The sequence below is a fragment of the Strix aluco genome, chromosome 25 (assembly GCF_031877795.1).
Source record: "Strix aluco isolate bStrAlu1 chromosome 25, bStrAlu1.hap1, whole genome shotgun sequence".
NCBI lineage: Eukaryota > Metazoa > Chordata > Aves > Strigiformes > Strigidae > Strix > Strix aluco.
This window is the reverse complement of record NC_133955.1, coordinates 8,811,224-8,834,195: the sequence shown is the minus strand read 5'-3', so window position 1 is coordinate 8,834,195 and position 22,972 is coordinate 8,811,224. Positions and strand designations below refer to the sequence as shown.

The 22,972-nt window shown below is 42.4% G+C and overlaps 1 protein-coding gene across 2 annotated transcripts; it reads left to right on the top strand.

Moving 5' to 3' along the window:
- The first annotated feature begins 293 nt into the window (after window positions 1–293).
- CSDE1 (cold shock domain containing E1) lies at window positions 294–22,727 on the top strand. 2 transcript variants are annotated; one of them, XM_074850346.1, is made up of 20 exons: window positions 294–400; window positions 4,127–4,542; window positions 9,540–9,738; window positions 10,465–10,574; window positions 10,901–10,993; window positions 11,521–11,618; window positions 11,757–11,838; window positions 12,193–12,321; window positions 12,504–12,629; window positions 13,470–13,682; window positions 15,234–15,374; window positions 15,463–15,621; window positions 16,216–16,323; window positions 17,163–17,338; window positions 17,697–17,809; window positions 18,513–18,632; window positions 18,865–19,043; window positions 20,010–20,173; window positions 21,078–21,210; window positions 21,775–22,727. In XM_074850346.1, exons 3-20 carry the CDS (start codon window positions 9,540–9,542, stop codon window positions 21,820–21,822), a joined length of 2,391 nt encoding a protein of 796 aa, XP_074706447.1. In that variant the 5' UTR covers window positions 294–400; window positions 4,127–4,542; the 3' UTR covers window positions 21,823–22,727. The 2 variants fall into 2 exon arrangements, with proteins under 2 accessions (XP_074706447.1, XP_074706448.1); XM_074850347.1 differs by lacking the exon at window positions 10,901–10,993.
- Window positions 22,728–22,972: the final 245 nt, after the last annotated feature.

Here is a 22,972-nt window from a genome sequence, read left to right as displayed (position 1 = left end):
GGCGCCTCTCGGGGCAGAGCTCGTGTTGGAGGGGTCGCGAGCGGCGGGGCTGGGCCGGGCCCGGCCGTGAGCTCGACCCAGGGCCCGTCCCTCTGCGCTTTCAGCCCGGGCTGGGCTCAGGGCGACGCCGCTGCCCCGGCTGGAGGCTCCTCCCAGCCCGAGGCTGCGGGCAGTGGCGCCCGGCGGGCGGGGCGAGGAGCCGCCGGGAGGGGCCGTGTCCCGCGCGGGAAGGGCCGTGCCCTGCGCATGCGCAGCGGGCCGGGCTGGGCCGGGCCGGGCTGGGCTGGGCCGAGCGCAGGCGCGGCGCCGCCCCGCGCTCTCGCGAGAGGCCGGATTTGTTCCTACGTGCGGGGCCGTGCTGCTCATGGCGGCGCTGGAGCGGGGGCGCTGAGCTGTTGGGGTGAGTACGGGTCGCGGCGGGCCGCGGCCGCCCCTGTCGCCGCCCAGGCGGCGCCCGCACCACGGAGGGGGCGCTGCGGCCCCCGGGAGCCGGCGAGGGAGGCAGCGGCCGCCTCTGCGCCCGCCGCCCGTTTGTCTCTTGTCGCAGCCGTCTCGGTGGGGTCGTGGTGCCTGGAACCTCCCCGCGGCGGTGCGGTGCGGGGGGGGGGGGGGCGAGGGCCGGCGCCTACATCGTCGGCCCCGCGCGGGGGGGTGGGGGGCCGGCGGCCGCGGGCCCGGGCGGCGCGCGCATTCCGCTTCGCGGCGCCCCGCGGGCAGCCGCCCCGCCGCCAGGGCTCTCGGGGGCTGGAGCGCCGCCCGGCCGCGGGGGCGGGGCCACGGCGGCGCCGGAACTCGCTTTCCCGGCGCGCTGCGCGGCCCGGCGGGGCTGCGGGGCGGCCTGGGGCCTGCAGGCCGGGAGCGCCGGGCCGGGCCGGGGGCGGCGCTGCGGGGACTACGGGTCCCGGCAGGCCCCGGGCGGGGCCGCGCCGCGGGGGCTACCGGGGCGGGGCGGCTGCTCCCGGCGTGCCGCGCGCGCGGCCCCGCCCGGCGCAGAGCCGGGGCCCCCGTCCCTTTGTGTGCGGGGAGCGGCCGCCATCGCCCCCCTTTGTGTGCGGGGAGGGCGGCGGGGCGGCCCCTCCTTCCGCCGCGCCCGCCCCTGGGCCGGGGAGCGGCGGCCCTGGGCCGGGCTCTGCGCCGTCATGGCGCGGGGCCGCCGCCGGCCGCCTCCCGCAGACGCGGCCCCCGCCCGCCCGCGCGCTGCTGCCGGGGCCGCTGGCACCGCCCCCCGCCGGGGCCGCCGCGCCGCCGCCACCATCTTGGTGCAGCGCAGGAGCGGCGCCGCCGGGCCCCTCCCGGAGGCCTGCGGCGAGTCCCCGCCGCTCTGGGCCCGGTGTGCTGTTGTCTGGATGAGGAACAAGCCCCGGGCTCTTCCCCGAGCTCCACCCCCTCCAAAAGAAAAGGGGCTTTTGTTTTTAGGATTTTCTTAAAACAACCCTATGTGTATGTATGCCTTCACAGACGTCCTTGAAAGTTCTTTAACTTTTTTTCCCCCCCCATACATGTATTTTTTTGCCGTGAAAGTGACTTCCCTAACCTAGGGAACCTTGGTAGCTGATTTCTTCGCTATAGGGTGTTGGTTGGGGTGCTCGAGAGCTGGTGTTTGTTTCTGATTTTCGTCTGAAAAGATACGGAACAGCTTTATCTCGAAGCAGCCAATAGCCATGTTGTGCCTGCATACTGAAAATATAAAGTTTTATCTTTTTTGAATTTGGTCTTAGTCATGTAAGAGATGGCTGTTTCTAGAAGCACGTGTTCTAGTACCGTAAAACGCGTGTTCTTGCAGTCACCTCTTTTTGAGAAGAAAATGGGAAACAAAACTGTTCTTAGTCAGTCAGGTTCTACTCTAGGGCTCTGTAGATGCTTTCTGGCTGACAGCAGGTTTATGTGACTTACTGTTCTTAAGCAAAATCTGCACCTGAAAGACTTCAGGAACCGGACTTGTATAGCTCTTCCCTGCCTCTGCATTAATCCTTTCAGCTGTAAATATACAAATGCAGAACCCAGTGTGACTTGGGGGCTGGGCAGCTGCTTAGGGTGTTTACCATTTGGAGGATTATTTATAGCAGCTGAATTAAAAAGTAAAGAATTTGAGACAGACACACACACTGTGATTTTTTTTTGTTGTTGTTGTTGTTCTTGAATTATGCTTGCTTGACAAACCCCCCCTTTTTTTTTTTTTTAATAAGTGCGGTAAACCAATCTTGTTATCAAATCAAACTGTCTTTGAAAGGAAAAACTTCAGCCTTATTCCATTACCTGACAAAATTAGCTTTAGTCATACTTGGGCAGAAGTAGTGTTTTGATTATTATATGAAAATGTGATATATTCTATGCCCAGAAAAATGAGAAATGTAACATGATACAAGTTACAGCTCTAGTAGAGCTCTAATAATATTAGTCTAATTAGATGAGAGAGGAGTACATGAATAAAAATATTCTGAAGTGTCTCAGTGCAGTTCCTGTGACACAGTGTATGCCTGCTCCATTCCTCCTGAGCTTGCTCGGGGGGGATGCTCATTTGAGATCTGAAATGCTGTCCAGAAAATAATACTATCCTGAAAGAGATTGTGGTAAGTTCCCTGAATCTAGTATGGAGGTATGTGAAAAGTCTGGGGATCTTATTTTTGCAATAGCTTTGTGTCTTCTGATTTATATTTTTTTATAACTGAATCTTCACTGCAAACCTTTCATACCAGATAGTGCTTTCTGCTGCACTCGTCTAGTTTCTTATTTGGTCTCATTCATGTGAGTGTAATGGTCTGACAAGAAAACTTACTTCAGCTGGAAGTTTTTCCGAGTGGTGACTAATGGAAGATGCTTCATCTGGAGAAGAGGTCATTAAAATACAAACTTCTGTGAAAATGGGGTGACGAGTTTGCATGCAGCCATCATGTGCTTTTGGTGTTCAGAGTTCTTATTTGTAATAGCTGACTGCAGTCAGCATTTTCACTGTGGTGAGAGTTAAATGTCTTTGCATTCATGTTTCAGTCACTTAAGTTGACTCTTTCAAGTTCACTAAAGGGAATTCAAAGCTCAGTGTAAATTGTGAAATTCACTTTCCCACTACAGTGGAGAAATAGGCTTTGTCCGTATTTTTGCTCACTTGGTGTGGGACTTGTGGAATGACGTGGAAGAGTTGTGCTCTGATGCTTCATACCTTTAGGTTACTGCATAACATGCTAGTTTATCCACAGACTCATAGCGGTGTTGCTTCTTAGCACCTTTTGCCCACAAAAATCTCCTCCCCCTTTTTTTCTCTATCTACTGAATAAGCAACAAACTCAAATCAAAACTTGATTTTATTTATTTTCAAAAACCCTTCTGTTTTTCTGTAAGGTTTCAGTGGTGGGTGGCAGTTTGTCTAAAGCACTTTCTCATGAAAACACAAAGTGGTGCTGGAAAACTGTAGGAGAGAATTATTATCTAGTTACTGTTGCACAGAGGCTTCGCTCATGTTATCTAGACAAATATTATTTATATGAAATCAATGTTTTGCAAACACGTAATAAGTCCAGAGAATGGCTCTGCAGTTATTTTACATGCTGTGCCAGGGTGCGTGTGATCTGTGTAGAACAGGCATACAGCATCTGTACGTATAATTGAGAAGTTTGTTTATTTTTATACCAAGCTAAAGGTGTTTCAGGTATTGCAAGTCCTGGACTTACTTTTTGGAACAAAAATCAGCAGGAAACTCTACTTCCTCCCCACATACACCCTGAAGGTGAAATACTCTGAAGGTCTGTGCAAGCACTTATTAATTAAATTATGAGACGGCACCTATGTAAAGTTATTGATAGGAGGACCAAGACTTTCATTAAATGGTGCTGCTATTCATCAAAATGAAGTTGCTGTTTTAATTGTACAAACTGGGACCTTTCCCGAAATGCCTAACTGCATCTGAAGAGTTTAAGATTGGAAATACCCTATCACTGGCTTGGAGGTAGAGTTTTTTGGAAAATAGAACTGAAAATGGGAATGCCACATATATCTGTAAAAATCTTTCCTAGCATGGATCAAACCTACAGTATTAAGGTAGAGGAAATGCGCCTTTTTGTAGAAACACCTAGGACTGATCTGGAATTTCTTTTAAAGTGATACTTAGTGTGTATCTTTTTCCTTTCTCCAGTATGAAGTGGAACAGAACAGAATTTACCACCTGAAACTGCTGCTTCAAGTTCAGATCAGGAAAAGAATATACCACATCGTAACAACAACTCAAGACCAAAGAAGAGGAAACTTACACTGAAGATACAAGGCTTGATCTGAAACAAGAAGTTTGTGCCTACTCAACAGCTTCAAAAGAGCACGTCCCAACGCTGCTAGTAGTCTCTGTTTTCTCCAGTGCTGCATTGAAACTGCCCAGGGCAGCAGCACTTGCATTCTCTATTAGCTTGATAGATCACGTTCTCTTGCTATCTTTTTTCTTTCTCTCTCTCTCTCTTTTTTTTTTAATAATAGCGGTCTTCATCCTTAGAAACTTGTGCTGAAACAGAAGAATCGGCTAATACTACTGAAAGTGCAATATTTGAATATCACTGCGAGGTTGGTGCATGTGGTATATAGAGTTATATATATGTATTTCTAAACTTAATAGGAAACAAGTTGTCAACAAAAGGGTGTGGGTTTTGTTAGGGGCTTTTTTAGCACTCTTCTGCTGTAACGTTGGTTTAGTAGTAGTACAATGAATTAATAGTACCTGCAATGTGGTTCTATTTAACAATATTTATAACCCCAGAGAGCTGGTTATGAATGTTTCTGTCTTCTAGTAATGGTAGTGTTGTGGTTCCAATCCCTTTTTTTTTTTTTCAAATATCCTCTGTTTAGTCATCTTTAAACCTTACTGCAAGGTGGGTTTTTTCTTCCCCTGAGAACTTGTATTGGTGGGGTTCATTGCTCTCGTTCTTGCAAAGTGTCAGGTCAGCTGTGTTGCAAATCAGCTGTTGGGAGTGAACTGTTGGTAGTCGACAGCATAGCCAGGGAGTTGTTGGGGTCCAGTATATAACCATTATATTGTAGGTTCAAGCAAGTCTTGTTGGTACATTAATAGGTTGTAGCCTATTGCTAAAAGCTTCTTAAGGAACAGTTTTATGACAATAATTCTGGTTATACGTATAAATGGACATTGTGTTTGATTTTTGTTTTGCTTTGTTGTAACATTGTGGTTGAACAGGTGTAGGAATATGACAAGCATCTGGTAAGACTGCCGATGTTAAAATGTGTCTGTCTTTCTACAGCAAATTCTAGTGCCACCTTGAGGAGTGTATCTTTGTGTGAACTTCAGTTGTCAGGCTTTAGATGATTGATGACGAGTTCTTTGTGTTATACTACTAATACTCCTTTAAACTCAAACTGTTCGAATGGTGTCATGCAATGGTAGGCTTTGGGCAAGAGACTACAGCAGTGTGGTTTTCTAACCCTAAAATAGGCTATTCTGAACTTGATTTTTAGGTAGATTTTTGTTATTTTCTGTATCTGATGTACCTTTAGTAGTATTACTTAATGTCTGTGACAGGGATGTACGTGTATTTGTGCACTTAGTTTGTATGGAGATGTGAAGTGTCCATTTTGTAAATTACTTGCAAAAAGCATTTGTCATGCTCATTTGAGCTTTCAGAATGGGTTAATGGTCTTGCCTATTATTCTTCTGGGAAAAGGTATAATGATACATCATTTTCCCTTCTCCCAGCCACCTACTTGCAGGACCAATTTATTTTTGAAAAGTATTTCAAACTCTAGGATGGCTTAAAATCAAACACTTCGGCTGTTGCTTTCCTCAAAAGATGAGGGTTCATCTGTTGGAGTGATGCTGACAGGAACTAGTCTGTATCTCTTAGCAGCTTTGTATAGTGCTTTTTTGTTAGATACTCTGAGTAAATGTGTCCTTTAAACATAATCCACTGCGTAAGAAAGAGGCAGCTCCTGTGGCTTTTGTCCCTTGAGCAGTTTAGGCTGGACATGAGGGAAAGACATCTTTGCTAGGAGAGTAGCACAGCGCTGCAACAGTTAACCCAGGAAGGTGGTGGAACCTCCCCACTGGAGGTTTTCAGGACTCAGACAAAGCCGTGGCTGCCTTTGTTGTTGGCAGGAGGCCTTGGAGGAGGAGGAGCATGGACTGGAGTTCTCCAGGGGTCTCTGCTGGAGGTCGTGGTCTCTGAGTCACTATTTTCTGACATGTCAGTATTTTATGACTGACTTGAACATGTAAGAGCGTTGACTTAATGCCAGTTACCACAGGTTTGTAGGGCATCCTGATACTTGAGTTTTCATAATTGTAGAATAAGAGGGAGCAGTATTGGCTCAAATGAAGAGATTGAATAGCTGTTTGTCTGTTATACTGTGGCTTATCATGCCACTCTGAGGACAGAGAAACAGAAAAAAATGCAGTATTGTCTTGTTCTAGAAGACCTTATGTAATGCAGTTTGTTGCTTCATTTTGGGACAGGATGGAGACTTATCAGTCTGAATATGGTGGCAATGAAATTTATATTGAACCTGGCTGTGAACCAGCTGTTCACATAGCAGTTACATACTTTACTTGATATTTGTAAACTACCATGTTGTAATGTTTTCTTGCACTAGTGCTATGGTTCTGTGTTGAAATAGAGTATTTTCATTCTCCTGAAGTTTTTGACAGTGTCAAATGTGCCTGAACAGACTCATTTCTAAAGCTGATAGCAAAATTACTGTACATTACATTAGGTAAAGTAGAAAAGGATTAAAGGATTGAAACAATCACAAGTAAAGTTGGTTCTAGGTTGCAGGTCCTCCGGAAGTTGCCATAAGGGTGCAGTGCAGGGAGATGGCCATCATCTGTAACTTTTGTGTATCGTAATGGGGATCTTCAGGTGTTTCCTCTCAGCTTTACTTTGCTGTTCTTGACAAAGGAAAATTCACAAGGCATGGAAAATTACTAGTGAATGTAATGAGAGAGGAAACTCTCCAGTGTTCTTGGAGAGTTAGGTTTTCCCATGTGTAACTCTTCAACTTAATCTGCCCACATACAAGAGCTGCTGCATAGCATATATTGGGACTCACAGGTTTGGGCAAATGCTAATATGATGGAGCTGAAATTATATACTAATATTAAATATTTGTCTTCTGATAACTATACTGAGACCTCTGTCAGTTATGTGAAGTTACTCATAATATAATCAATGAACTAGAAACTAACTCCTTGGTTCAACTTTTTCAGCCCTCCCTTTGAAGTATGAGAGGGGAATCTGGGTAGTAAGGTAGTCCCTTCCTTGCAAGAGTTTGTAGTGTGTGGGAAGCAGCACAGTGCTGAAAGAGACTCTACATGAGGCTTTTGGTAGTTCTCTTTGTATAGCTTAACAGAGCATACAGCCTTGGGAGCTGTTTCTGCATGGGGGGGTGTATATGCACACCTTGGCTTCTGGAGCGTTTTTCCACTGAGATTTGCAGGTTTTGTGCAACAGTTGGCCCTACTACTGGTACTCATTTTAAAAATTGAAAGAAAAATGAGGTGTAAAACAAGAAAATAAGCAGTGTATATTACAGAAATTTTACCGTAAGATGTACTAGTTCAGAGATTAGAGAGTTTGGGGGTGGTTAACGCTTTGTAACTACTGACCAGTTCTGTAGCCCTCCAGCAGTGCACTACACTGTCACAGCTGTATGAGGTGGAGAGCCGTTATACAGTGTTGTGAGATCTCTTTCCTGCCTCCTGTAGCTCCCTTACCTTTTCTTCTTTTGTGTTTCTCTTCATCTGCACCTACAACATGTGGGTCTTAAACAGAAGGGGACTCCCCCGTGCCAGAGATCTGTAGGCCAGGGCAGCAATGTCAACGTGTTTCAGTAGCACAGGAAGTCATGGGGTTGGTTTCCTCGTGAATATATTCTCACTTCTTAACATACTTAGTATCAACAGTTTTTCAGCCAATATTAAGCATTTGGTCTTCTCCCAAGCAATTATGAAGTATCAGTTTTGGTTTTTTTCCTGAAACCTTTCTTAGAAATTCTCACATCAAAACATCACTTCCTCCTGCAAAATGAAGTGAATGAAAATACCTCTTAGGTTCTGGTACAACATCCTTTTTGCATGAAAGTCTAATTAAAATAACATGTAAGCCATAGCACGAAGGTGGAAGTGTTCCAGGGAAAAGAAACCAGTATGGGTTATGCTTAACAGTTTCACCATTAACCAGCACTAGCATCTTTTTTAGAAGCATTTGGGATTAGTGGTTGAAGGCTAACTGCTGTTGAGCAGTTGCTTGTACAGTGGTGTGAGGACTGATGTCTTCCTTCTTTTCTTGGAGGTCAGAACTCTTGTCAATCCTTATTTCTCACAGTTGTTCCCAATATATTTTTTTAACATCGGTCTTGCTTAAAAAATACAGATTTCTGCCTCAGAACTTCACAGCCGGTGTTTTTCAGTGCTCTTTGATCACTTTTAAACTGATTTCCAAACAGCATAAGACGTGCTGTAACTATACCTTTTAATACATTGAGTACCTTGATGTCTGTATTGGAGTAAGAAGTATGACTGTTTTACAAGTTGCTTGGGTGTCTTTCATCTAAGCATATTGCTGGCTGGTTTTGAATCTCTTCTGCTTGATGCAGCGCCAAAGCAGAGAACGATGCAGTCTCATTCTGTTTCCAAAATAAATACTCTGGAAACTGAAACAAATAAAACCCTCTAATACTGTATCTTAGGATGCATATTGACTGTTTGGGGAGGGGGGAGGGTTGCTTCAGTAGTCTTTCTTGAATTAAGGTGTTTAGGACATTTCAGCTGATTTAATTGCTAACCTGTAAATAGAAGGAGACTTGCTCATCAAAAAGCCAATGAGTTAGTAAAAGGGACTTGTGGATATTTCAAGGTTGAGTCTGTGCCTTGAAAAGACACCCCCCCACTCCCCCAAAGAAAGGCTTTCATGGATGTAAGTTAATTTAACAGTTCATTACAGCTTTAACTTTTTCAGTTTAATGTTGGTTTCAAGTTTTCTCAGTCTCTCTAGCACTTGAACCTCCTATGCCACAGAAATGTTAGTTTAAGTTTTAATTCTGGGTATTAATTCCATAACTGCAAAAATGTTTAAATACTTAAAACCATTTTTTTAGTATGAAAGACTGAACAGACAAAGTAGGGACAAACTTTGCAGAGATGTGAACCTAATTCTGTTTGTTGATAACTGTTGCATTTTCCTAATTACCTGTTTAATTTGGAAGAGCAGATACTTTAGATATTTTCATGCTCTGGTGTGAAATGGTGAATGTGGGAGTACTTTGAGGTATACTTCAGAAAGTCAGAAGTTTGTTTTGGTCCAAGCAAGGTTTACTTCAGTGTTGTGTGTTGCCTGTCTGAATTTTAAGGGTTATTGTTCTACGAATCTTGACTATTTTGGTGTTCTTTCTGTATTTTAAAAATGGTTAGAATTTGCTTGTTACAATAACTTCCACGGGCTCTTTGTGTTTGTTATTCTGTTATGTGGGCATGGAGAAGGGAAACTTATTTTAAGTAGAGGGGTTTTTTGTGGGTTTTTTTATTTATTTATTTTTCCCCACTCTCTTTTAAACAGATGAGCTTTGATCCAAACCTGCTCCACAACAATGGACACAACGGGTACCCCAATGGTACTTCGGCAGCGCTGCGTGAGACTGGGGTTATAGAAAAACTGCTGACCTCTTATGGATTCATTCAGTGTTCAGAACGGCAAGCTAGACTGTTCTTCCACTGTTCACAGTATAATGGCAACTTACAGGAGCTCAAAGTAGGAGGTAATTGGACAACTTTCAGAGCTTCTTGACTGAGAGAAGTCCAGTCTTTTTCACTTGCTGGAGAAGATCCTTTTATCTTGTGGCATGAACAGATGCATGCTCTTGCTTCTGGTGGGCTAGAGGGACAACTGAATTCATAATCTACCACTCCTGATGAGAGACCTTTACAGCACTTGAGCTTTGTGCAGCTTGTAATTAATACAGTTGTGGCCATTCTGGAAAAGGTGCAGTGTTAGGTCAAACTCATATAACTGAGATGGAAGCAAGTGCTTCGACTGTGGAAGAATATACCTCACGTACTCAGTATTTCTTTTTTTAGAGTTAGTTTGAGGATGGCCAGTTATTTTTCAGAATGGGGAGGATGCTACTTCATGCTACTAATTAACACGGCAGTGAGGTTTCTGAACTGTTTAACGGCATGTGTTACGCTGTCTGCACTTCAGTGTGAAGTCTGCTGTATAGTGAGTGGGGCAGGGGGAGGGAATTACTGAGGGGCAAGCCATTATGATAGAGTAGTTCATTAGCAACAGGAGTGAATAAACAGAATAACCGGAGAAATATTTACAAATAGAGTGTCCTTCCTTGGTAACAAAAACACCTGAGTTTTACTTTGTTATGTTTGGCTGCAAGCAGTGAGTTATCAAATGTAACCATTTAGTGATTTAAAAAACCAAAAAACCCAAACAAAATTCTGTGACGCCATTACCATGTTTGATTGTCTTGTAGATGATGTTGAGTTTGAAGTGTCTTCTGATCGCCGAACTGGAAAACCTATTGCTATTAAATTGGTGAAGATAAAACCAGAAATATTACCTGAAGAACGAATAAATGGACAAGTTAGTACCTGTTTTCTATACATGCATAATTTCCATCCTTTACTCCAGTACAGAAGATTAAATTTATCAAGCATATTAACTACATACAGTATACAGTTACACTGAAAAATATTTTTATTGTTCTGGTAAAAATTCAGGGGTTCAGGCTGAGCTCTTGCTTAGCTCCAAGGCGTTCTGTCTGATGGAAACTTTGCAGCGTGGCATTCCCTGTTGACTTACACTAGAAGTGCATCCCTGAGTGCATAGTAGAGGATACTGAGACTCATTTTGTATTCAACAATCTGCTCCTGAAATGACTAGCAATGGATTTTTTTTTTGACTGGTAGGTTGTGTGCGCTGTTCCTCACAATTTAGAGAGTAAATCTCCAGCTGCCCCGGGTCAGAGTCCAACAGGGAGTGTATGCTACGAACGTAATGGGGTAAAGCTTATGTATTTTACTTGAACTCTTCACTGATCCATCACTGTGGTCTATGAGCAAAAAAATCGGTGCAATTTAATGTAGACAATTGACATTAAGAACTGTAGTTCTTGGCAAAAAATAAAAGCATGCTTTGGTAATTACTACAAACAGGAATGTTAATTTGACAGCTTGCTTGCTTATATCTATGGAGAACTTTATATAGAGCCACATAGTTGTTTTTCTCTTTTAAAACTTAATGAAGCTGGGTTGTGTAATGTTCATGTATTCTTATCTTGAACTTTTAAAGTTTAGAAATTGACATTTAAAGATGGCCACGTACAAACCTTTCGAATTAAGTTGCTTGTTACAGACTCGTCAAAACAGCACGATGGAAAAAATGTTTTTGCATGCTGTGTTTGATCATTTTAGATTTTCTCACTAAATTAATTTCTTTAATAGCAGATATTGTTATTAAAACTGTGCTAGTCTTTCTTTGAAACAACTGTTTTGCAAATAGAGTAATATTAGTCAATGTTAATTTACAGGAAGTATTTTACCTGACTTACACCCCGGAGGATGTTGAAGGAAATGTACAGCTGGAAACAGGAGATAAAATAAACTTTGTAATTGATACAAATAAACAGTAAGTCATATGGTTTTTCTGACTTCATACTTCTAGTAGTCAGACAGAACTCATACCTGTTCCAAGAACTGAAACGACATTATGAAATATAATCTTAATTGCTTCAGTCTTGCTCTGTTTACTTTTTTTTCCCTCTAGTACTGGTGCTGTAAGTGCTCGTAACATTATGCTATTAAAAAAGAAACAAGCCCGCTGTCAAGGAGTAGTCTGTGCCATGAAAGTAAGTGATGCTTTAGCTGTGAAGTTTCATTTGAAAATGAAATGTTGTTCTGCAAAGTGGTGTTATAAGTAATATATTTAGGGCATTAAGAGCTATTCAAAGTTTGGAGCTGTGGGTGTAAACTGGGTGAAATGACTTAAACTGCTAATCTTTGATACTAATACTCTTCTTGACAAAGGAAGTCCCATTTATTTCCATGTATATATTTCTTGTGGTAGTCTGTTACCTGTGTGCACTCAAGTCTGCTATACTGGTATGTCATAGTCTTTTATTGTGTTTTGTAGAACCTGTAAAATTTTGTCTTGGTATGTTAAGAGAATAGGCAATTTATTAAATACTTTGTTCTGTTCTTAGGAAGCCTTTGGATTTATTGAGAGGGGTGATGTCGTGAAGGAGATATTCTTTCACTATAGTGAATTTAAAGGTGACCTAGAAGCCTTACAGCCTGGTGATGATGTGGAGTTTACAATCAAAGACAGAAATGTAAGACAAAATCCAGTAAAAACTGAAGACAAGATCCTAGAGCATAACTGGACAGCTGTTTTCTCAAATTAACTTGTTAAAAGAAGGGGGAGGGAGGTTTATTGGAAAATGTCTGTTACTTTACCTCTCCTGTGGGTATTTGACTGATTTTTTTTTTTTTTTTTTTTTTTTTGTGCTTTTAGGGTAAAGAAGTTGCAACAGATGTTAGACTGCTGCCTCAAGGAACTGTCATTTTTGAAGATATCAGCATTGAACATTTTGAAGGAACTGTAACCAAAGTAATTCCAAAAGTACCCAGCAAAAACCAGGTGAATTTCAGTATTTACTTAAGTTTATGTGAAATGTTGTACTGATTGTATTGGATTCCAGTCAAACAGTAAAAATGTTCCCCGTTCCCTGTAACAGTCTGCTGAATAAGCATCGTGTCAGAGTAAAGGAGTAAGCTTGGACTTAACCTGTAATGACTGTTCACAGCAGTCATAGTATTGCAATTTTTCTAAAGGTTATAAAGAGCAAGAATTTGGGTAGTGGTATATTGGGGAGTATGTGTTTTCTTTAATGCTTCAAATGTTTCCCATTGAATTTTGTGGGTTTAGGATGTATCTTTAAGGCAAAAGCATAGGGAAAAGGGGAGAAAATAACCTGTGGAATAAGCCTGATCTATGGCTTCCTGTGAGCATTAACAGTTAATGAGGTTTTTGACAGATAACTTGACCTTTAATGTTTGTCTTCGAGGAAAGAGCGTACACGAACACTTCCCTTAAGGTTTTAGGCGAGTCTGATGTTTTGGGAAGCTTTGAGGTGGGGTTTTTGTGTGTTTTGGACACTTTAGAAAGAAACTGCCTTTTAGAAGTCTTGTAAGTATGGTTATAAACTTAATTCTTGAAATAGTCTTAATTTCTTTGACAATACGTGCTTGGTGCTTAAAAAAAACTCCAACAACAACCACCACTACCTTGCATTTGGCCACACACAGTGAATTACAAATCAGGAGTGGTAGAAATGAAGCATAGTGGTCCAAGTCCAGCAGGCTTTTGGTGTCATCCATACTTCTGTTAGCATTAGTATTTCTGCCAACTGTTCTGTCTGTAGCTATGTTGAGTCTTGTAGGTGAACTAACTTTTTCTGTTGGGTTTTCTGTCTGCTAGAGTGACCCATTACCTGGCCGCATCAAAGTTGACTTTGTGATTCCTAAAGAACTTCCATTTGGAGACAAAGATACAAAATCCAAGGTGACCTTGCTGGAAAGTGACCACGTCCGATTCAATATTTCAACAGACAGACGTGACAAACTGGAACGAGCCACCAATATTGAGGTTCTCCCCAATACTTTCCAGTTTACTAATGAAACTAGGGAAATGGCAAGTATCTATCTTTTAAGTTTTTAATTCTTGAGGGGAAATGAAAGTAAAACATGGAGATTTTGTCTTAATAACTTAATGTAAAAAACATTAGTGTCTTCCATTGCCTTTTCTGAACTCCAGTCCTCAAGTGTACACTTGAAAGTGCCTAAATGGTATAAAATTCAGAATTAATGCTGTGCATCTTTCCTTTAATATAATAAAGTTAACTACTTTGGATTTCATGGGTTTTGGCCAATCTCTGAGGGTCCAGCAGAAGGATGGTAAAGAACTGCATTCTATGACTTACAAAAAACTCTTTGTGGATTACAGGGACTAAGATGGATGTGGTAATCAGTATTAAAGAATATATTTCGTTTTTATAATTTGGAACATTGGTTCTATTCCAGCTAGACTGTAAGTTTGCCTTCCGTTTCATTTGCAGTCCAATGACAGTGCTATCACATCCATAAGCTGTGAATTAGAGACCCTTTGCTTTAAGAAAACCACCGAACTTTTACTTCAGCCTCTCAGTTTTTGGCGTTCTGTACTATAGACTTCCTACGTTTCTACTCTGGCTAGATATATTTGTCTGCCTGAATTGAGCTGTCATTGAGGTGACAAGTATTGGCTGCTTCTAGAAAGGTTAGCTGATTTTCCTGAGCTTGTGGAAGCTACATAAGAGAAAAATGTTCCTGAAGGTAGCAAGTGTCTTTGCATTGTCATTCAAATCCTATAAACCTTCCCTGAGACTTTCTAAAGGCTCTGTGGAAACTGGGTTGAACTGAATGTGTTCATGAATTTTGTCGTGCTCAATGCCTCTGGCGTGATCTGGTACTAGTTCTTCCTAACGTGAGTAATCGACTCTTTCAGCAACTTTATGGAGCCTTTTTTTTTTTTTTTTTCTCTAACAGAGGTCAGGGTGAGAAATGGATTATATTTTTTTTTTTTGACAGTTGATGGAGCACTGTATGTTCTGTTTATCATTCAGCATTCCCTTACTAGTGGTTACCGGGAATGCTACTAAAATATTATGTAACGTGCTTACCATAGTATACACCCATGGATGTGATAGTCTTGTTTTAACAAGCTTCTTTGTAAGAAAGGTTTTTAATTTCTTCATTTGTGTCTGGAAATCTGATGGGTTTTCTCTTTAAACTTCCCTCTGACCACTGGTTTTATTTCCTGTTTATACAGGTTCTTGTACGTTTCGTGTGCGTGGATGATGCGTGTATTTGTAGCGATACCCCCTGCAACGCTGTGTCCCCTGTGTAGTAGTAATGTCAGGTTCTTTTAACTGTAGTCCTTCTCATTAATGGCTTAAATAAATCTTTTACGCTTCAGTCTTCATAAGAAATTAAGCTGAAAAACTAGGTAATTTTGCCTTGTTTGCATTTCAGGTTGACCATATTGACCATAGCCATTAGCACTGCAGTTTGCAAGGAAGCGTATCACATAAACCAAGAAGTGTTTTCGTAGGATTCAGGCCTTGTGTTCAGATTATGCCATACTCCGCAGACAGATGTCACATACTAGTAGTAAAACCGTAATTGTCCATTTGACTCTTCTCAGGGTGTGATTGCAGCAATGAGAGATGGCTTTGGCTTCATTAAATGTGTGGACCGAGATGCTCGTATGTTCTTTCACTTCAGTGAAATTATGGATGGAAATCAACTCCATATTTCTGATGAAGTAGAGTTTACTGTCGTTCCTGTAAGTAAGATTAATACTTTTAAGAAATCTTAGTTTTTAAAGAAATTATGTGCAGTCCATCTAAAATCTGATCAATCTTGTTTTTCAGGATATGTTGTCTGCCCAAAGAAATCATGCTATAAGGATTAAAAAACTTCCAAAGGGCACGGTTTCTTTCCACACCCAATCAGACCACCGTTTTGTGGGCACTATAGACAAAGAAGCCACTCCAGCCAAAGCCACTAGCCCGAACAAAGGCAAAGAGAAGGTAATGCTGCTCTTATACTTGGGAAGTGCCTGTTCTGCGTTCCTGGCTTTGGAGACTGAGGCTGCTTCCTTAAAATCTGCAGTTCAACCTTTTGAAGCACTCTATCCTCTCTTAATGTGAATTACATTGAATACTAATGACAGCAGTCAGTAAAAACTAATGTGTGTGAAACAAGATGATAAAAGCATCGTTAATGATGCTTCATTTAATAATTTCCAGGAACTTGATGGGAAGTTTCTTTCAACCTCCTAGTACATCAGATGTGGGATAGAATTGGTTAAGATTAAGTTTCTAGGGCTAGAGGAGAACCTCTGTTGTTACATCATGCTGTTTTAAACAGTGCCACAGTACTTAAACTTCCAATAAATACTTGCTGGAAATGGTGGTAATACTTTCTTCGCTTTAAAAATACTGTCTAGTATCATTTAAAGCTTCTTGCTCAGAGGTGATTGCTTTGTTGTGTTTTTCACCAGCTACCAAGCAGTTACTGTAAAACTGATGTGTCTGAAATGAGCAGTGCTTGAACTGTATGTAGTAAACTTGTTTGCTTACAAATAAGAGACTGATTGCTGAATTCTGGTGTCTTGTTTCTAGGAAGCTGAGGATGGAATAATTGTTTATGATGACTGTGGAGTAAAACTGACCATTCCTTACCAGGCCAAGGATGTGGAAGGATCTACTAATCCCCAGATAGGAGATAAGGCAATAGAACTAAGATTACCATTGGGAAATATTTACTGTGCATTGTGAGGTGTCAGCTTCTCTTTGCCTTGTTACTGGATTTGCTCTCCCTCTCAGAACAAATGAAGGACAAGGCATCTGTAATGTTACCCGTTTCTTTTCTTCTGTCCTAGGTTTGAGTTGCTTAATCTTCTGTATAACTCAAAAATATCCTAAAACCTGGTGATGCATACATGAAAATAGTATCTTACTATGTAAATGATGCTGTTTAAACAAGGGATTCTTATCATTACAACAGTGGACTCTGCTCGTGAATAATCAAGAGGAGATTACATAGAGACGTTTAAGATGGATGTTGAAGAGGGAGCGCATTACCCTTATGAGCACGTTAGCTTGAGAGGCAATGGAAAGGGAGAAAGAGCTCAGAGATCTGAAGAGCAGCCTGAAAACTCAGTGTTCAGGAGCCATGCTAGGGAAGCACTGATTCCTGTTTCTAAAAACCTGAAACAAGTGAACGAAGCTGGGTACATGCCTCCTGTGGGCCACTGGTGACAAGTTAGCGAAAGGAGGCGACTGACGTAAACAGATTCTCATGGTTAATGGGTGCAGGAAGCTGAGTGCTGGAGGCTGCCCTGCCTTGCAGATACCACTGGTGCCACTGCTACTCTTGGGAATGCAGTAAATGTCAGTGACTGAAGTGTTTCTGGGAGAGTAGTGGCTAGAAGATTACTTTCCTGGAGAGCCTAGGTGTTGATTAGAGCTACACAGCTTTGAAATGAGTTGTTTCGGTGTGTTTTTGTTGGTAGTTGTGGTTTGTTTGGGTTTTTTCTATCTAGTGTTGATACGCACTTCTTCAACAGGTTGAGTTCTGTGTTTGTGAAGTGAAGAGAACTGGTCTGCAAACAGCTGTTTCTGTCAGAATGCTGGGACGCAATTACAGCTCGAAGAGGCTTTTGGGATACGTGGCAGCCCTGAAAGATAACTTTGGATTTATTGAAACAGCCAATCATGATAAGGAGATCTTTTTCCACTACAGGTGAAGGACAATTTCATTTTTATTTGTTGGGGGGGTGGGCGGGGGGTTGACTGTTAAGCCCGTTTGGACTTCACACAGATTATATACGCTTAGGTGTCTCCAGTTCCGTTTATTGTCTCTGCTGGACTGGGTCAGGCTTTTCTGTTAGTCAGCAGTCTTGGTGTTCTGTGCCTCTGAATCCCAGGCCAGAAATACAGTTGTATTGGATGTTTGAAATGCTTCACTTGAATGAGGATTTCTTGAAAATGTGAGGTGCTGAGCTAGTTAAATAGTTTCTAATCCACTTATGTAAATGTTGGATGAGCATCACTGTTGTCATGTGACTAAAGGAAAATTTTACATAATTATATTCTTGTAGTGAATACTGTGGTGATATTGATAGCCTGGAACTTGGAGACACTGTTGAATACAGCTTGTCCAAAGGCAAAGGAAACAAAGTCAGTGCAGAAAAGGTGAACAAAACACATGCAGGTAAGACTGTACGCGGTATTTTCTGCTTACAAGGCTCTTGGCAGGTGCTGATGGATAAAGTTCATTAATTATCTATTTACAGTTGGAACGTAGACCAAGAGGATGAGGCTTAATGTGGTGGTCATTGGTTTCCTGAAGGATGTTGCCTGTGATTCCAGAGAACAGACAAGTGCAGAGCAACAGTCCTGTAGACAGTAGCAGCTCTTGGGACCTTCACTGTGCTCTGTCCTCTTCAGTTGGAAGGTTATAAGGAGAGACCTAGTGGAGAAGTAGCCAAACTAGTAATTGCACTAGTTGTGCTGTATCTCACAGAAGGAAAATTGCAGGAAGAATGCAGATGGGGGTATTAAGGACTTGGGGGCAAAAAATGGATTCTTAAAGATGTGGAACGATTGAAGTGAGGATGGAAGAGAAGTAAAATACTTAGGTTTGCTTTTCAAGTTCCATGGCCTCTAGCTTCATGAGAAACTAAGGTTTTTCTGCTTCCATGTTAGAAATGGAAGCGTGGTCTTGGTTAGAAAAGCTGTCATTACTTCCTGCTGTGTTAAAGCTGTTCCAGTTTTACTGGGTGAGAGAGTGCACTGCCTTAGGTGTTTTGGAGTGCAAACTGTTGGCTCCTGGTCAATCTGAATCACTTACTAATTCTTTTTAAAATAAAGTATGACTAGAACATCCTGTTCTTCCACTGTCTGTTTCTTTTCAGTGAATGGTATCACTGAAGAAGCTGATCCAACTGTTTACTCTGGTAAAGTAATTCGTCCTTTGAGGAGTGTAGATCCCACACAGACTGAATACCAGGGCATGATTGAAGTCATGGAGGATGGTAAGAGTTGTTGCTTTTAAACTACAAATCCTCCTTTCCCAAATGCACAAGAAGCGTAGGAGGTTAATAAACTGTGAATAGGTCTTGAGGATTCTATTCACATTACAGGCTGTATTCATATTACTAAGCTGACAGTAAAAGTAGCCTTTCTAATACTGGAAAAAAAAACCCGAATGCCCTCAGGTAGGAAAGGACACCTCCCAACTCTGTCTTGTGTTTTTTCCTCCTCTAGGTGAGATGAAAGGAGAGGTCTATCCGTTTGGAATTGTTGGAATGGCAAACAAAGGTGACTGTCTGCAAAAGGGAGAGACAGTAAAGTTTCAGCTCTGTGTTCTTGGTCAAAATGGGCAAACAATGGCTGTTAACATCACACCGTTCCGCAGAGCCACGGTGGAATGCGTGAAGGACCAGGTGAGCGATCGCTGCTGTGAAGACAAGATGCATGTTACTAGGAAATAACTGCTTGAGTGGCATAGAGCAGGTGGGAACCCAGCTCAGCGCATGAATCCGGGGAGCTGCTTGTACTCCAGCGGATTGCTCCATCCTCTGGTCTAGGGAAGCAGGTTTGGGGAACCCAAGCGCTGGTTTATATGACTTCAGTAAAGCTGAACTCAGTGCTTGGTTTGGTGCTGATACATCGGCACTCCTGGGCAGCGGTTCCTGCTGTGGGCGATCCTGAAGACCTGTTTTTGAGATGTCCTAGAAATTAATCTAACTAGTTTCTGCTGAACAGGTCGTTAAAAAAAGTGTTTAAAGAAAGACACAAAACTGCACATACTCTGCTTCTAGAAGCTTCTTCGCAGCGTTAGCAGTCAGTGATTACAGTCCACCTGAAGTGCAAAGACTGATCGTTGTCCTAGTTAGTTGCATCTCAGAATGGTTAGAAAATTTAAGTGCTGTGAATGCTTTCTATTTCTGTAGTTCTGCAGCACGAAGCTGTAGTCGTTTATGGAGAGGCTAGGTAGTTTTGCTTGTTTATACACGAGTAGAACAGTGCATGAAAGTAACTGACGGCTCATGCCAGTGACAGACCAAAAAATGGAGTGGTTTCTACTGCATAACTTTTAAAGTGGAGTGTTGGAGAGAAACATGAGCAGCACTCCTCTTGGTTTAATAAGACTGCCAGGACTTCAGCAGTTTTCAGAACTTGCTCTGTAGGCTTTGCGGTTTAAATGTGACTTTACAAACCCAAGAAGAGTGCCTAGACTTCCAGAAGCGTTGTTTCCAGATGGAATGATCTGTTCAGTGTAGAAACTGCATTTCTACTTCTGTTAGGCACTTGAGGGGTTTTTTCTAGAAGTAGTTAAACTGTCATAATGAGTAAGTCATTGCCTCTGTTTGGATCAAGAAGTAACCTTGTGATGTGTTGGCTTTCAGTTCGGTTTCATTAACTATGAAGTGGGTGACAGCAAAAAGCTCTTCTTCCATGTCAAAGAAGTTCAGGATGGTGTGGAGCTGCAGGCTGGGGATGAAGTGGAGTTCTCGGTAATCCTGAACCAGCGCACAGGAAAATGCAGTGCCTGTAACGTGTGGCGTGTCTGGTGAGGATTTGTGATTGAAGTGACTCGGTCCGGCACTGTCTGCGTGGCTGCACGCTGCTGCTAAACGGAGCTGGCTGTTCCTGAAACCCCAGCTGGCTGCAGCGGAGCCTCTCACGTGTTGTAGGGTGTCCAGTACAGTGCAGCAGCACAACTCCAGCCTTTCTTGACTACAGACAGCTTGTTCTTTTTTAATCTATTCTTAAGAGGCTTCCCCCGTAGCAGGAACTTGGGTACAGCCTTTTAAGTGGAAATTAATGAATGCTAAGAAAACTGATGGTGTTCCGATGTAGGTGCTGGCCTCCCTGGCCAGCATAGTGCCTCTACCTGTTTCCTGAAGAGCAACTTCCATTTTTAAATAGTAAACCAGGGTTGTTAGACAGTCTTTTCTTTGTGGCATGTCATTTCTTAAGGGTGATGGGTGGTTGGGGTTTTTTTTTTTTTGCTTTTGATCTACTTACACATTTTGAAGAAAACTGCACAATTTGAATTTTGCTTAACTTGAGATAGCACTTCTGCAGTAACAGGAGGCTAACATTTAATTTCTGCTCTCAAAATTGTCTGTTCTCGTCATCTTCAGAGACGTTAATGCTATGCTGTTACCTACTGGCAACTCGTGAGCCTTTTATTGTTGCAGTTAAAGGGAACAGAAGTGTAGGAAATGTTACTTACGTGTGTGTGAGTAAATGGAACACCTCTGCTTGCTAAAGAATACCCTTTTGAGAATACCGGTGTTCGCTACTGCTATTTCAAGTCCTGTGTTTGGAGTAATGGTTTTGAGGCAGAAGTTCCACTTGCACACCAGACAGGTTATGCTAACGGCTTAATGGGGAAGGTGACTGTAAAGGAGGCAGCTTGCGCCGCCCCGGGAAGTCACCGGTGCTCTGTGTGGTTGGCTCTGTTACAGCGAAGGCGCTAAGGCTGTTGCTGCTCCACGTCCTGATAGACTCGTTAATCGTTTGAAGAGCATTAATCTGGATGATGCCAATGCTCCTCGTCTAACAGTTCTTCGTCAGCCTAGGGGACCGGATAACTCAAAGGTACATAAAATAAAAGGCTAACTTGCAGAATAACTGCAGTTTGTGTTTTAACTTAGATAACGCAACATTGCTTCGTGTCTTGGAATCCTGAACTGTTTGAAGCGTGGTGTCCGCTTCATTCCGTGGTGAGCTGGTTGCCCGCTGTGTGTGATCAGATGACTGTGCGAAGTCGGGGGTGCTGCACCCTGGGTCGGTCGCAGGTGGTTTCAGAAGAGCACGCGGTGTAGAAGCCAGCAGTTGCTGCTTGTGTTGTAGCCAGCAGTGGCTCTTCGCTGCTTCTCTTACCGCCCTCCTGCTCCCCTTCTCAGGGATAGTGAAATCCTTCTGCCTAAACTTTCACATAAGGTTCTGCCACCACTTGGTGATCAGGAGGAGTGAAGCGTCTGGAATCTGGAGTATCTGGGACGACGAAGAGCAACCCACAGAACCTGTTTTGTTAGTGTCTGTTTCTGAAGACAACTGTGGCTAATTAGAAACATGCTAATGCTGTACTTGGTTGGAGCGGAACAGTTTTGCTTTAAAGCGTGATGCTGGAGCTAAAAGTTTGTTTTGTTTTCCTTGCAGGGATTTGGTGCAGAGAGAAAGATCCGTCAAGCTGGTGTTATAGACTGATCCACAAACCCATACCCGCTGTACGACTTGAGTGTGGGGCTGGTGAAGGGTACTGAATATCTCCCTATTCATCCCTTCCTCCAAATTCTAAGAAGCTATTACACCGGTTTTAATACCTTCTCATGTTATGTTTAAAATAAATTTATGAAACCATTTTAAAATTATGCACAGTTGCATTCTGGAGAACTTAAGGTGGCGCCTTATAGTATCACATTTTAGAAGCTTGTTTTGAATGGTGCATTTAACGCAACTGGTAACTGCAAATCTACATTGCCTATGTGAGTAAACATTATAGACAGCTCTACTCTGGTAGACCTTACGGAATTCTGCACTACAGTGCTCTGTGCTTTCGTTGCTGTTTTGGCCAAGGTGTTCCGATGCCTTAGTGCTCAGCTGCATTATGTCTTTCCTTCCAAGTGGAAGCGGAAGGCTCACTCTGCTCAAACTCTGAGGACCATTTGAGGGTGGAATAAGTTCAACTTTATATAAAATCTGTGTGAACATTCAGATAAGTTGATGGCCAAATGTTACAATGTTTTCATATTTCATTTAACTTGAGTCCTTTAGCCAGAAAAGTTGTTAGAGGTCAATGAAAGTCTCTTTCTGGGGTTGACTTTTTTTTTTAGCGTTCTGAAACACATGCAGTGCAGAATTTCATAAGGCTGAGGTGTGCCATCAGTGTGGTAATTTAAATATATTTAAAACAATGCACAAATCTGCTGCTGCTTAGAACACTGCAGCTTCTAAACCCGGTTTCTTTTACTGATTTAAATTTAAAACGAAAGAAGTTGTGCCTGAAGTGAATACTTTTTTTTTTTCTTCTTTGCAGCCGGCACCCAGTGTACTGTAAAAGAATAAATACTTAGGCTTTCCATAGCTGTATTGAGACTTTCATCAAGGTGAAATAGTTGATGTCTGTGTGCTTTTTTTTCCCCCCTCCCCCTGCCCCCCTCCCTCCATTTCCCCAGTCACACTTTATCAAGCAAGAAAACTGAATGATTGGTCTAAGTATTACTTTAACCAAAAAGATCAGGAGTTTCTTTCTTTGAATAGAGGGCAGTACTGTGTTTTGTTTTTTGGGTTTTTTTTTTTTCATGTTACCTCTATTCTCAATTTAGGGTTTTCTTCTCTGGGAGATGCATTATCTTTG